Source organism: Thamnophis elegans, chromosome 8, assembly GCF_009769535.1.
Source record: "Thamnophis elegans isolate rThaEle1 chromosome 8, rThaEle1.pri, whole genome shotgun sequence".
Lineage (NCBI taxonomy): Eukaryota > Metazoa > Chordata > Lepidosauria > Squamata > Colubridae > Thamnophis > Thamnophis elegans.
In genome coordinates, this window is record NC_045548.1 from 26,684,700 (window position 1) to 26,700,101 (window position 15,402).

General features: G+C 40.9%; 1 protein-coding gene across 1 annotated transcript; it reads left to right on the forward strand.

Annotated features, from left to right (window-relative positions):
* Positions 1–293: 293 nt before the first annotated feature.
* On the forward strand, positions 294–2,709 carry LOC116512427 (the record flags this gene model as incomplete). Its single annotated transcript, XM_032222908.1, is given in 6 exon segments — positions 294–339; positions 342–445; positions 575–696; positions 928–1,478; positions 1,481–1,575; positions 1,786–2,709. Coding segments are annotated over 6 exon segments (1,842 nt in total), but the record flags the coding sequence as incomplete, so codon positions are not given.
* Positions 2,710–15,402: the final 12,693 nt, after the last annotated feature.

The following is a 15,402-nucleotide window of genomic DNA, read 5'->3' on the forward strand; positions in this document are numbered from 1 at the left end:
GTCACTTGTCACCCCTTAACGCAATTTTAACAGACTATCAAGGCTCCCATATCTCTATCCTAGGTTCATATGCCTTGAGGGTTTCTTATGGCAAGTTTTGCGCTGTTTTACCTGCTTTAATTGTTCAGAAACCTTTACCAGCAATTCTGGGGTTAGAATGGTTTTCTCCTTTGGGTATCTCCCTTCAGGGGATTCATTCTACTGCGGACACGCCCCCAGACATAGCAGCAGTCTTGTCAGACTATGCTGATATCTTTGATGGCCAGCTAGGCCATTACAAAGGCAGCCCCATATCCCTTAGCTTGGACCCCCAGGTTGCACCAATCAGACTGAAGGCCCGCAGGTGCCCTTTGCATTAAGGCCAAAGGTTGAAGCTGAGCTCGATAAGCTCGTGGCGCAGGGCATACTGGAGCCCGTCGACCACTCACCTTGGGAGACCCCCATTGTGATTGCGGTGAAGGCCGACGGCTCCATTAGGATCTGCGCCGACTATAAGTCGACCATCAACCTTGGCCTTCAGGCAAACCCCTATCCAGTCCCTGTTGTACAGCACCTGCTCCATTCCTTGGGGCAGGGCCGTATTTTCGCTAAACTGGATATGGCGCAGGCCTACCAGCAACTCCCTGTGGATGATGATGCGGCGGCTGCCCAAACCATCGTCACCCACCGGGGGGCTTTCCGTTGTCGCCGCCTTCAATTCGGCGTTTCCGTTGCCCCGGGGATTTTCCAGAGCCTCATGGAACGTCTGCTCCATGGGCTCCCTGGAGTGGTACCTTACTTTGATGACGTCCTGATCGCTGCTGACAGCCGCTCAGACCTCATCAAAGTACTGAGGAAAGTCCTCGACCGTTTCAGGGGCGCGGGTCTTAAATTTAAACGCAGCAAATGTTTCTTTGCTGTGCCCCAAGTGGATTTCCTGGGCTTCACAATTGATGCCCAGGGAATTCATCCTACCCCTTCTAAATTGGCAGCTATCAGGAACGCTCCCACTCCTACTACAAAGGCGCAGCTCCAATCGTTCCTGGGGCTTCTAAATTTCTATGCGCCTTTCATCCCTCACAAGGCATCACTAGCCGAGCCGCTACATCGGTTGCTCGACCGATCCGCGCCTTGGCAATGGGGCAGCCGCGAAGCGCATGCGTTCGCGGCTGTCAAATCCCTGCTGACGTCAGAGGCAGTCTTAGTGCAATATAGCGACAAGATGCCCCTGACTCTAGCATGTGATGCCTCCCCCGTCGGTTTGGGGGCTGTTCTGAGTCACGTCCTGCCCAACGGCTCAGAAGCCCCCATAGCTTTTTATTCCAGAACACTGTCCTCGGCTGAGAGGAACTACAGCCAGATTGACAAGGAGGCTCTGGCTGCAGTGTCTGGAATCAAAAAGTTTCACGACTACCTATACGGGCGGCACTTCACCCTATTCACAGACCATAAGCCACTCCTTGGGCTACTGGCTGGTGATAGACCGACCCCTCCTATCCTGTCCCAAGGATGACCCGCTGGACGGAGTTCTTAGCGGCGTATTCTTACGCCCTGTGCTACCGTCCGGGCAAGCAAATAGGGCATGCAGATGCCCTTAGTCGCTGCCCTCTTCCGGACACGGAAGATCAAGCGGTTCCTTGCCGTTCTGTTCTGGCAATTGCTCAGTTAGAATTGCCATTGACTTCTACCGATGTGGCCGCCTACTCTCGGTCTGACCCCACACTGTCACAGCTATTGAACTGGGTCCTGAGAGGCTGGCCTGCGGGTGAGTTACCACCTCAGTTCAAGCACTTCAAGAACAGACAGTGGGAGCTTTCTATACATTCAGGCTGCCTACTGTGGGGCGACCGTGTGGTCATCCCAACAGTCCTCCGACAACAGATTCTGCAACGTCTCCATGAAAGTCACCCCGGAGTAAGCAGAATGAAGGCCCTTGCTCGCAGTTTCGTTTGGTGGCCAGGGTTAGATGCAGAGATCGAAGCCTGGGTCGCCAAATGCGAAACCTGCCAGCAGTCCCGACCATCTCCTCCTTCCTCTCCCTCCCGGGAATGGGAGATGCCTCGGGGTCCCTGGTCTAGAATACATATAGATTTCGCTGGCCCCTTTCACGGCCAGACTTTCCTTATAGTTGTGGACGCGTACTCTCGTTGGGTGGAAGTATTGCTCATGCACTCCACCACATCTGACAGTACTGTGCGAGCCTTGCGACGATTGTTCGCAACCCACGGGTTGCCGGACACAGTAGTGTCCGACAACGGCCCGCAATTCACGTCTACAACGTTCCAAACATACCTGGCCGAGCAAGGGGTCCACCACGCGCTGGTTGCCCCTTACCACCCGGCCAGCAACGGCCGAGCGGAAAGGGCGGTTAGATCTGCCAAGGAGGCTTTGGGCCGTCTAAACCATGGAGACTGGCAGGCAAGGGTGGATGCTTACTTATTGACACAGCACTCCACACCTTGCCCCCTGACACAGAAAAGCCCCGCGGAGATGTTGATGGGCAGGCGCCTGCGGACCACCCTGGATAGATTGCATCCCGTCTATTCAGGAATTCAGTCTGGCAACCTGGGGCCTCCAACCCCCTCCCGCACTTTTAAGCCTGGGGACCTGGTTTGGGCTAGAAACTATGGAGGAGAGACGAGATGGGTGCCCGCAATTATAACCGAAATAACAGGGCCCGTTTCCTACAGGATTCGAGTTTCAGATGGATCAACCTGGAGAAGACACCTGGATCAGTTGAGACAACGACGGTCATCAGAAAATGATTCTCAAGCCGACACGCAAGGTCCTGGCTTAACCGTTTCTCAGCCAGACCTGAACCCGCAACCGCAGTTAAATAACCACAACTCTCCAGCCTTCTCCAATCCAGGCCAGCCTAGCTCAGTATCACAGCCCAGCAGTGCTTCTCAATCCGGAGTTGAAAACCCCAACCCATTACGTTTAGGCCAACATAGACCTAGCCTTCCCCTTCCAGAGGCCGCCTACCGGCCTAGTCATAAGCCGTCAACATCCTCGGCTGCGCCCCCTTCGCCCAGCTTACCATTCAGTGGGAGTCATCCATTCAGGGTTCCTCTGCCATCAGACGTCACCTGGAGCTTCACTCCCTGAGGGGAGGAGCTCAGACAGGGACATCAATGCGATGATCCGCCTGCAATGCAATTGCGGCGTTCGGGGCGTGTCCGCCGTTCTCCTGTATACTTACAAGACTACGCGTGCGCAAACATCACGCATGCACACAGCTGGGGGGGAAGAAGTGTTGTATAGTAAAAGTTAGTCCTCGCTGTTACGAATGACAGCTCGGCAGCAGCCAGGCGCGTCTTAGCCAATCAGATGCGCCTGTCAGTTGCCGGGCGAGTCTGAGGAACTATAAAAGGCAGACTCGTTCAAACTGTCAGTTGTTCAGCACCAGAGCAAACGAACACTCCAGTCCAGCTGGAGCTGCTTCTCTGCCTCTCTCTCTACACAGATCATCCTTCTGTTGCTACATTGTTAAACCAGCACCCTGCCTGGTTGTACCTGTTACTGTTACAAGTTGTGTTAAAATAAATTGGTTACAGAGTTACCGGACACAAGCCTCTGTCTCATTCCTGAAGATATAATAGTGTCAAACTCAAGACCCGGGGGCCAGATCTGGCCTGCGGGGTGCTTAGATCTGGCCTGCAGGGACAGCCTGGGAACAGTGAAGGACTGGTCTGTGGTGCTTCTGCCAGCAAAAATGGAGCTCGGGAGGGCCGCTAGCAGAGGATTGCAGGAGGCTGTGGAAGCTGAAAACAGACCTCACAAGGCTATTTTCGCTGGCAGAGTGATCGGACCACCACAGGCGTCCCTGATATGTGTGACGTTGAGCTGGCCACACCCACCCTGACCAGCCTCCCCCCCCAGGTCAAACACAACCCTGATGTAGTCCTCAATGAAATTGAGTTTGACACCCCTGAGTTAAATGAACACACCCTTCATCTACCTTCATGATTTAGGGCATGGAAGCTCCCAATTTTCAATGAATAAAATGATTACACTGACATCTATGTCTGGCTTAGCTTTCTTTCCATTCCAAAAGGGTTTTTTTTATACTAAAGTTTGTACTAAAACAATTAATCTCAAATTAAACTTTATTTAGCATTGAGGGGAGGGCTAGGGCAAGCAAGTTGGTGCACAGGAGGAGGTAGGATTGAGCCAGTGAGTGACTCCTCCAGTTTGCTTCCATATCTATGGGCCACTCAGCAGATCACAGCTTGCTTACCACTTAATAGTACTTCCCTTACTGTCAATCAGGTAGCCTGCCTCCTCCTCCTGTATATCAGTGGTCAGACTGTCAGTAAATAGAGGTGATGAAGTTGGGGCAGCCAGTGCACTCTGCCTAGTCAATTCTGCAGGGCTTTGCTGGATAAACTACTGGACTTCCATGGATCACTAGTTTATTCCACATTTTGAGATTCATTGTGCTACAGAGAGGCAACCACCTGAAATTGTTTAAATTTAATTCTGGTGTCTCATTCTTTGCATTCTATCCTTTATCAGCTTTCCCCACCATCCAAATGTCTTTTAAGCTTAATATGTATCACCTTTCTTGGAGGCTGCTTCAAAAAATTGGACTACTACACAACAATACCAATGGTCACGTACATGTAGTAACATGAAAGATGATGCTGGAAGGACAACAGTGGTCCTTATAAAGGATGATCATCTATTCTTCAAGAGAAACATGGGAAGGCTAACTTGAAAAATAAAATAAGATTTTTCCCATTAGCAAATTTCTTCCTTGTGTCACAACTAATTCAGCCATTCAGTTATATTTGTGGAAGCTGATCAATCTGTGGTTGTTAACAAAAAGGAAGACCCTGAAGGCAACCAGTTGCACAATTCTTTTGTTTCACTGAAATTACAGGTATATAAAATGAGAAAAGTCAGAACAGCTTAACCTTAAAAAATGTCAGGCTGAAAAATGCTACTGAAAGAAAGTTTTTCTTTATTATCTATAATCCAAATTTCATATATTTTAAAGGTTGGATGTGATCATAGATATTAGTGCTTGAAATGGTTTAGAAATAAAAATATAACTTTTGTCCTGATATTTCCTATTTAAAGTGTTTTAAATTAATCTGTTGTCTTTTAGTGTATATTTGTTTATTAAACATATATCTATACCACTACAATCAGAACAACTCTTGGAGGTTAAAAAAATACAGTATACCCAGTTAAAAAAACAAAAATGCAACACATTACAAATGTACAAAAATAATTGAACAACAAAGATGACAACATCAAAAAAAGTAGCATAAGATTCTCTGAAACAGCTCAGTCTTCAAGATTTTTGGCAGGGCAACAAAGAGGGATCCAATGTGATAGCCATAAGAGGGGCTGTTCCATAGCATTAGTGCTGTAACAAAAAACAGTGCCCCCTCCCCTGAAAAGGAGAGCTGACATTGCGAAGGCACAACGTGCGATCTTGGTGCTCCGAGATCGCAGTCAAATTTTTGCCACTGGATGGTCCATTTGGACCTAAACCATCCCGCACAGATGGTGATTGAGAAGGGCACCTCCTGCTGATCTCAGGGACACTGCAAAGTCCCTGAAAAATCCAGGAATAGCCCTTTTGTTCAGCAACAGAAATGCAGCTAATGAAGCTGCTGAAGTTGGGACAGCTCTGGAATGGGAAGAAAGCGGAAAGAGAAAGTGTGTCAAATTTGTGAGGAAATTTTATTATTAGAGGAAGAGACTACCCAAGAAAAAAATTTAAGTTAAGATTGAAGACAGAAGACTGTAGGCGGCAAGATTGATCTGCATTGAACTTAGTGTGTTATCCAGTTTCTAATTTTTTTCCATGGATGGAACTTTTGCAGGGGCCCCTATTTTTTAAACTGAATGGATTAATTCTTTCTTCTTCTTTTTTCACTTTTGCTTATACCTATGGATTAAAATTCTCCTTTTTTATAATGCTTGATTTGATTGAATGGATTGTTTTTTTTATCTCCATTTAAGTTTTTTTCTTTCTTTCTTAAGTTTGGAATATAAAGAAGATAATAATAAGGATTATAAAGAAGGTTGTAACAACAGGAGGAAAAGCAGTTACACTGCCACTTAGAGGCTGGAGGCTGGATTCATTGTTTTTTCTTCTTTCTCTTTGATCACTTGAGATTCAAGGTTCTTTCAGTTTGTTTACTGACAGTGATAGTAGGAAGAGCACAAGTTGTTTATACAGGTGCCTTTTGGAAGTTCTATCACTAGCTATTGGAGGGAAGACAACATTTTGACTTGAAAGATAATAAATGAACCTGTTTGAAGTTTATTAAAATAGCCTTGAACCCTATAGTGGCAGTGTCTGCAAAATTGAAAGAATGGCTCAGCAGGAAAAAGAAACTGTAACATTGCAAATGATTATGTTTGAAATTCAAAATCTATTAGTTGTGACAGAGAGAATTGAAAAGAGATTGGAGAATATAGAATACAAAACAGAAAAATCTGATAGAGAAACTGAGGAAGAAAAAAATGAGCAAAAAGATAAGAAAACTGTGGATACTGACAACAAAGTGAGCGTGGGTGGTAATGGCAAGAATGGAATATAGAAAGGGGAGATTGGAACTCTACCCGACTTCAAAGCACAGAAAAAGAAAAGAGAAAAAAATTGATGGAGATAAGGAGAGAAATCTTGACAGAAGCACTAGCGATAACCAAAGATAAGCTGATAGAAAGAAAAGATGTTGGGTTTCAAGCTTTTATGAGATACAAAATGAATAACATGTTGCCAAGATAAGTTTATACAAGATTTATTAAGAAAGTAACTAGAACATTAATGCTACAAATGGCAAGTGATAAAAGACCGTACTATTACTGGAAAGATACAGGTTGATGCAATGAAAATGTATAATAAAAAATTAAGCTAAATTTAGTTTACTAGTTGTATGTATAAAATGAAGCGACAATAGCTATAGTTAAATAATGATTAATAATGATAACAATACATATAGATATATTAGCTTTATAATATGAAATTTTATATAAACAACACATGGAGATTATGAAAGGAGGTTTAAAAGTTTTATCTAGAATATGTTATAAAGATGTATTGTGATTGGGTGATTTTAGGATGATTTCATGGGATGTTATCATATAAGCCTATTCTAGATTTTGAATATTATATATAAAAGGATGTAAAAATAATGATAGTCAAATTAAGGTTGAGATATAATAATTGTGATGTACATGAATATAGGTGAATTTAAAATATGCGATTTGATATGAAAAGCAGATGGTAACTATGGAAGAGATGCATGAAAATACTGTAACCAACTGACACACTTTCTACAATTTGTAATGGAAGATAGTTTTTTATTTTTATGTTTGTTTGTCCTTGTTCAAAAACAAATAAAATTGTTTAAAAAAAACAGTGCCCACTGCTTCAGTCCCACAAAACCCACCCAAAAACATGGAATTTCCAGTAGTATCACTCTGGTAGGTCTAAATGGTAGAGCCAAAATGGTAGGAGAGGGTAGTTCAGTAGATATCTAGATGGCAAACCATGAATGATTTTATTGATCAATGCTATCTTAATTTAGACATGGAAACAAACTGGGAACCAATGCATTTTAGTTAATTAGGATTGCATGTTCCCTATATTGGTAGCTGAAAAATATGTGGGCAATTACATTTTGGACCAATTGCAATTTTTGAATACTTTTTAAGGTACCCCTTAAAGTATCCCAAGTTGAGCATTTGTTCTGGTGGGTAGTTTGCCCATCAAGGAGTAACTCTTATAGCGATATATCAATAGTAACACTGATTTATCAGGGTTCAATTTCAGGGTGTTATTTCACATCCTGTTAGCCCCAAGAGATACACCAGGCCAAGAAATTAACTCCACAGAATGGCCAAAACTATTTTTTTATTCAGACGGGCTATAAAACAGACTTTTGCAAACTGGTTGTGTTGTACTTTCTCCTTCTTTTTAGAGTTAAATGAATACAATGACTTGGTGTCAGATAATCAGTCAATCTGTTTGAACCACTTCTGAAAGTTATCTGGATATTCTGGAATTAGAAAATGATTTACCCCTTGTCATCTTGACAACAGAGTTTGCATATCTCTATCAAAAATTGTCTCCCTTACTCTCTATATATCCAGACCTCTAAGACTCCAGAAAAGGGTATTGACACATCTCCCTCAACTATTCTGGAGGGTGAGGAAAGGAGGAAGAGGAGGCAGGCAGAAGCCATGGTGGAGTTGAGAGTGGCAGCAGAGAAGTCAGTAATAAAATAGCATCTTTTATCTATCTTTCTCTATTTTATCTCCTTCTGAGGCTTATGTAACAGTTACAAAAAAGATTGAGAGCATAAGGCAAGAGTCGGTAAGGAGATTGAGGCCTCTTGGGTATGAGATGAGTGCTTCTATTGCATCCAGGCCATTAAACCAGACAGCTTTCACTGCATTTAAAGACTCCTCAGTCTAACCTGCAGATTTTGGGAGGGTTAATTCCTATCCAAGAATTAACCAGCCCCACCCCTGCTTAGTTTCCAGACATCAGCCACTGAATTGTTTCCTTAAGAAAAAAGTTAAGGAAACAATTGGTCCATTGCTGGGAGAAAGTGGCAAGAAGGTGACAAGCAACAGGGAGAAAGCAGAACTGTTTAACTCATGTTTTGCATCTGTCTTTACACAAAGGGATAAAACAGTGCAACCTATCAAAAACAGCACCACAAAAATCAGATTAGGAACACAAGTTGAAATAGGGATGAAAATGGTAAGTGAGCACCTGTCTACCCTACACGAGTTCAAATCACCAGGACCGGATGGATTACACCCCAGGGTTCTGAAGGAACTGGCAGACAAGAGCTCAGAACCACTGAACTATATCTTTCAGAGATCCTGGAACACTGGGGAACGACCAGAGGACTGGAAAAGAGCTGATGTGTTTCCCATCTTCAAAAAAGGGAAAAAAACAGATCCAGGAAACTACAGACCTATTAGCCTGACCTCAATACCAGGAAAGATTCTGGAAAAGATAATCAAGCAACGAATTAGCGAACACCTAGAAGCAAACAAAGTAATAGCCAAAAGCCAACATGGATTTGTCAAAAACAGATCATACCAGATTAATCTCATTGCATTCTTTGATAATGTGACAAAATTAGTGGACCAGAGGAATGCCATCGATATAGTCTATTTGGACTTCAGTAAGGCATTTGATAAGGTAGACCATAACCTACTACTAGATAAAGTAGAAGATTGTGGGTTAGACAGCATCACTACCAGATGGATTTGTAACTGGCTGACCAACCACACTCAAAGTGTAGTCCTCAATGGAACTGCATCTTCATGGAGGAAAGTATGCAGTGGAGTACCCCAAGGTAGGCCCAGTACTCTTCATCCATCTTTATAAGGACCAAGAGTGCAGAGAAGTGCAACAAAGATGATTAGGGGACTGGAGACTAAAACATATGAAGAATGGTTGCAGGAACTGGGTATGTCTAGTTTAATAGAAAGAAGAACTAGGGGAGACATGATAGCAGTGTTCCAATATCTCAGAGGTTGCCACAAAGAAGAGGGAGTCGAACTATTTTCCAAGGCACCTGAGGGTAGAACAAGAAGCAATGGGTAGAAACTAATCAAGGAGAGAAGCAACTTAGAACTGAGGAGAAATTTCCTGGCAGTTAGAACAATTAATCAGTGGAACAGCTTGCCTCCAGAAGTTGTGAATGCTCCAACACTGGAAGTCTTTAAGAAGATGTTGGATAGCCATTTGTCTGAATCGGTATAGGGTTTCCTGCCTAGGCAGGGGGTTGGACTAGAAGACCTCCAAGGTCCCTTCCAACTCTGCTATTGTATTGTATTATTGTATTGTAATTGAATTTGTCCCTGCTGACATTTTGTGGCCATTGCAAAAAAAGAGAGCTAATTTTGTCTTTTAAAAAAGTGACTGTTATGTTTTAAAATAACTCAAGGTAACAAACATTGAACACAGGTGACTGCTTCTATTGCCTCCATGCCATCAAACTAGTCAGCTTTCACTGTGTTTGAAATTTATTGTAAGCTCAGGAAAAAAAACCCTTTTTGATCACTTCCGATTTTGACAAATCCTAATTAGACATCAGGCATAGGGATTTTTAGCATGGGAAATATTTCAGAGTTGTGAATCTGGAGCCTCTACGGATCTACCATGCTTAGAAATACAACTTGGCTTCAACATTTTGATTTCCATATTCTGTTTTTGAAGCCTAAGAAGGGCCTTTCTTTGTTACTTTTATTTTATTTTTTGTATACCAAATGATGGTGATGATGTTATCCATTCAGTCATGTTTGACTCTTAGCGATTCTATGGGTCAGGTCTCTCCAGGTCTTCCAATCTTGCACCAGTTCTTTGAATTGTTTTATGCTCTGTTCTATATGTAGTATGTGTTCTATGCTATTATATGTTTATCATATACAGCATCCTTAATATTTTGCGAACATTGTAATTTTATTTTTCAGAGATTTAATATCTGCAAAAGAAATAGACACAATGCTCACTAACATGATACTATTATGATGGTAATAGTAATATAAGAAGCACTTAACCATGATAGGCAGTATAGAAATTTGATAAAATAAATGAATAAATATTGCATAATAATACAGCAAGCAATTTGACAGTGGAGTTATGGGCATGGTGTCCCATAAATTGAATTGTTCTCAGATACGCAAGACTCATAATTTGGTCCTGCAATTAAACAGTAGTTTTCAATTTTGAATATTAGGGTTAAAAAAAAGGAAATATATAATACTTTTCTGTTGTGGCCCAGCAGGAGCCATTGGAGCTGCCACCAGACTCCGACAGCGAGGGGCCCTATGAGTCGGCTCTGGAGGATGTGGAGGACCCTGGACAGTTTCCGACTCCGAGCAGGGCGCAGAGAGGCTGGTTGCCACCAGGAGGCGCCTGAGTCTTGGATCAGTGGGGAGGAGACAAGAGAGTTGGTCTCGGATGCCCGGCAACGGAGAGCTAATAGGCGTAAGGAACAGTTAAGCAGTTACAGGAGATAATTGCACTCAGCTGGTGGTAATTATGCTCCTCTCAAGACTATAAAAGGAATGATTATGCACACGCTCGTTGCAGGAGTCAACGTATTCACTAGAGCTGTAGCACTCTCGTGGCTAGCTTGGCAGGCTGGATTGCTGCCAAGGTTAGTCTGTGCTGGATTGCTGCCAATGTCTGGACTGTGCTGGATTGCTGCCAAGGTCTTGTCTGTGTGTTAATAAATCCTTGAAGTATCTTTGTCTCGGCATGCTTTGCTGTAGGACGAGGGGGGTCAGAACACTTTTCTATTGCACAGTACAGATTTCACACTTGCAAGGAATCTATATCAGTGTTTCTGAAGCTCAGCAACTTTAAGAGGTATGGATTTCACTCCCAAACTTCCCAGCCAGCATGATGGTTGTGAAATTCTGGAAATTGAAATCCACAGTTCTTAAAGTTGTAGAGCTTCAAAAAACACTGATGTAAATTACATAACATAAAATTATGTAAATTACATAAACTAAAAGCATAAAAATGTATCTCATCAAAATCCAGAATATTTCTGAAACTGCATTTGTACTTCTATACTGCAAAGTCATGATTAAAATGCATTTCAATTCTAACTGGGAAGAACTTTTTTTGTTCCAATGTGATATAACTTAGTGACATTTCATTCATTGCACTTAGACAAAACAAAACAAACCACATTATAGCTTAGTCCAAAGTGCTGCTAATGTATTTCTTTATAGGGAATGAATTCTGGTGTAGGATCCAGACTAAAAGGTGTAACGTACACTGTTAAATCGGGTGAATGAAGGCACACTTAGGCTTCAGAGTAACAAACAGCTCTTTATTAGCACAAGCCAACTATGTACAATCTAGCGAAGGTTCAGTCTGACAGCAGTTCTTTTATAGGGAGTTGTCAGACCCTTCAACCAATCAGATTGAATCTCTGTTCCCGCTGGAACAGAGGACCTTGGTAGAAACCATTACCAATGTTTCTGGTATGTAACATACACTAAGAGCCAAATAATATCACAGGTTTGATATGAAACAAATCTATCATTTGTAGACCCTTTCTAATTACTTTTTCCCTTTATATTCTGTTTTTTCAGCTTTAAGAGAATCATCTCTTCTGAAGCATTCATTACTATCATTACTAATTCAGCTATACAGAACTTATTTTAATGGGAATTATGTTTCAACTCATGAAGCTACTTTATCACTCTCTCTAGATTGGTAATGGGACTATTTTACAAGCATTAATTGCTGATACTTTTCCTATTCCTGAGTTTCACGGCATTCTAAGTCTTTCTGTCTCAAGTACTGTAATTATCTACAAAGAATCCTTTTATGTCTTTCAAATATCTGTTCTTATGAAATGGTAACTAAAAAAATCCATGGTTAAATGCTGGGATATGACATTTTCTTTGGTTCTGTCAACACACACAGACACAATCCAGATTAATATTTTCTTTAAAAGATGGTTCAGATTTTTCTAACAGCTTTTTTCTGATTCAGATATTGGGACTTTTTTTAAACTGAGAAATCCTTGAACTTCTTCATGAGTATATTTATTTATTTATGAAACTTACATGGCCATCCATCTTGTATATCATAATTATGAGTGGCTTGCAAAAACAATAAAAACATCCAAGAAACAATTTTTTTAAATCTCCAAAACAACATCCAGCCCCCTCTAATAATGTGCATATATGTAAATATACATACCGTATATACATGCATACAGTAAATGCCCACTCCCCAATAATAACTTCATAATTTTCATTTAACATTTTTATTAATTTATAAGATAAAAGAAATAAAAAATGCAAAAGTAAATAGGAGAACAATGTGAAGGAAGACGGGCAAGAGAACTTCAACTCACTGGGCTCCAATCTTCTTTAGCCCCAATTTTTTTTTGGGGGGGGGAAGGAAGCAGGTTTTTTAAAGCTTTATTGAGGACTAGAAGAATGGAGACCTGTCAGATCTCAGGAGGAAAGAGAATGTATCACAAAGAAGGAACCATTACTGAGAACATGTGATTCCTAGATCCCATTAAATGACAACCTTTATAGGTAGGTATGGAATGTTACAAATACAGCAGACTGTTGATGGGACAAAAAGGGAATTGGTAGACTACATGAATGTCAATTTTAAATGGTCACTGATATTTATAAGTACAAACTATTCATTCTATATAATAGTAATGAAAATATTTTCAGAAGGTAAATCCTTAAGTACCTGGAAGAAGAAGGAGGAGGAGAAGGAGGAGAAGGGGAAGGAGGAGGAGGAAGAGGAGAAGAGAGAGAGAGAGAGAGAGAGAGAGAGAGAGAGAGAGAAAGAAAGAAAAAGAAGTAAAGAAGAGAATCAGCAAGCTGGGACATACAGAAAAATGTAAATACTTGTGTTAAAAAGACAAAAAATCAAGGTTAGGACAAAGCAACCCAAAGACCAATATCCAATTGCTAAAGTGCTGACTGAAATAGTAAAATAATTCAGGAAATAGAAAGATACTGGAAGAGTCACAGAAATACACTGCACACTTCAAACATTTATTGTAGATCTGCCTGAAGTAGATAAAACATATTATGTATTAAATATAGTATACTTTATTTGTCATTTGAGCAATAACATACTTATTACAACAAACCATTGTTTGAAGAAAAAGAATCTTAACCAGTAGGAATGCACATTAGTTGGTAGATTCTAAGTTAGAAATTCTAGCTTCACATAGATTATCATGAGTACTTTTATGGTTCTACTGGCCTTTGTCATACTGGCCAAAGTATCCCAAGATATCATTGGGAATTTCTGCCTGTGGCACTGATCCAGCTATAACTGGTAACCTAGTCTACCTCTTCTCTAGCTTATTATAAAGTATCCTCTGAAAGTCTTGACTGATCAAATGCAGGATGGATAGGCTTACCCTGCTGATGTCTATAGCATATAGAAGAGGGCATCTCAGAATATAATAGTATAGATGGCAGAAAGCATGAATTAATAAATGACAAATAAAAATGGATGTACTGGGTGTTCGCGAAACTAAGTGGAAAAGAAGTGTAGGCATCCTGTCCAATTTGGCAGATTAGAATCGATGATTACATGCATTAAAGTATAGGTTTAATTATGAATAATTTTATACACATACACCGGTTAACTAAAAAATGTTATTGTAGATTTTTTTAAAAGTAATTTTATTTTTTAAAAAATACAATCATAAAAGATAAACAAAAAGAAGATTTGAAGAAATAAAAGCCCAGGAAGAAAAAAGTAAAGGTGCAGAGAAAAGAGAAAGCTGAAGGGGGGGGGGAGAAGAATAGCAAGTTAGAAAAGAGTGACTTCTGATTCTCTTTGATACATACATTTTTTTAAAAAAGACATCAAATTCTTACTCCAAGCTTAACATTTTCTACATTATTTCTATAGTTCCATATGATACTAATCACCAAATCCCAAAATTAGCTTTTGAGGTCTCTCAGTTTCCTACAAAAATTCTCATAGTAGTTGATTTTCTGATTTTCAGCATAAACAAGCTACAGCCTAAAATTGGTGCATTTAAAAATCAAACTAGAAACATAGAGAAACATGGTTTCTTTCTTTCTTGCAGGGAACTTTGAGAAATGACACTGTCGTTGAGGACAATTGTCTTCATAGTCTTCCAGCTCAGTGCTAGCTGACAGGAGGAGCACTTCAAGCAAAGATGTGTAGGCAGCAATCCAAGCAACATTTAATGTGGAAAAGCATTAGAAACTCAACTGTGGGCAGAGCAATAAATTTCCCTCTAGGGACGCACATACATGCATGAGATTAGCAGACGATTCATGGAAAAGGCTCAGATATATTTTTAAAAAACCACTTTCACAGCTAGTATATATTAGGCAGTGTTGGGTTTCAGGGTTTAGTGACTACCGTCTAAATGACAGATTTCGTGACATTTCACTGCTAGCTTTGGTAAGCATCTTCAGAGGCAACGTAATCAAGTCAAATGACCAATTAGGATTGGGCACAAAGAACCAATCAGAAACCATTCCTCATCAACATGTACCAATCAAAAATCAGTTTAGCTAAAGGCCAATTAGAAATCAAGATACTGAGCCATAAAGACAAAAGCCCAGTCACTACCTACCACATTGACTCTGAAGGTGCCAGACACACATCTTTCAATTTTAGTACAAAAGATTGAAATTGAAGATTGAAAAGATTGAAGTAACATTCAGTTTTGCAATCCTTGAATCCATCTGAACATTGTATAGCAGTGTCTCTCAATCTCGGCAACATTAAGATGTGTGGATTTCAACTTTCAGAATTCTCACTGGTCTGGGGAATTCTGTGAAATGAGGTTCATACATCTTAGAGTTGCTAAAATTGAGAAAGTCTGTACTGTAGCACAAAATATTTCCACATTACACCAGTCCCTAAATCCTGGAAAAGAGAAA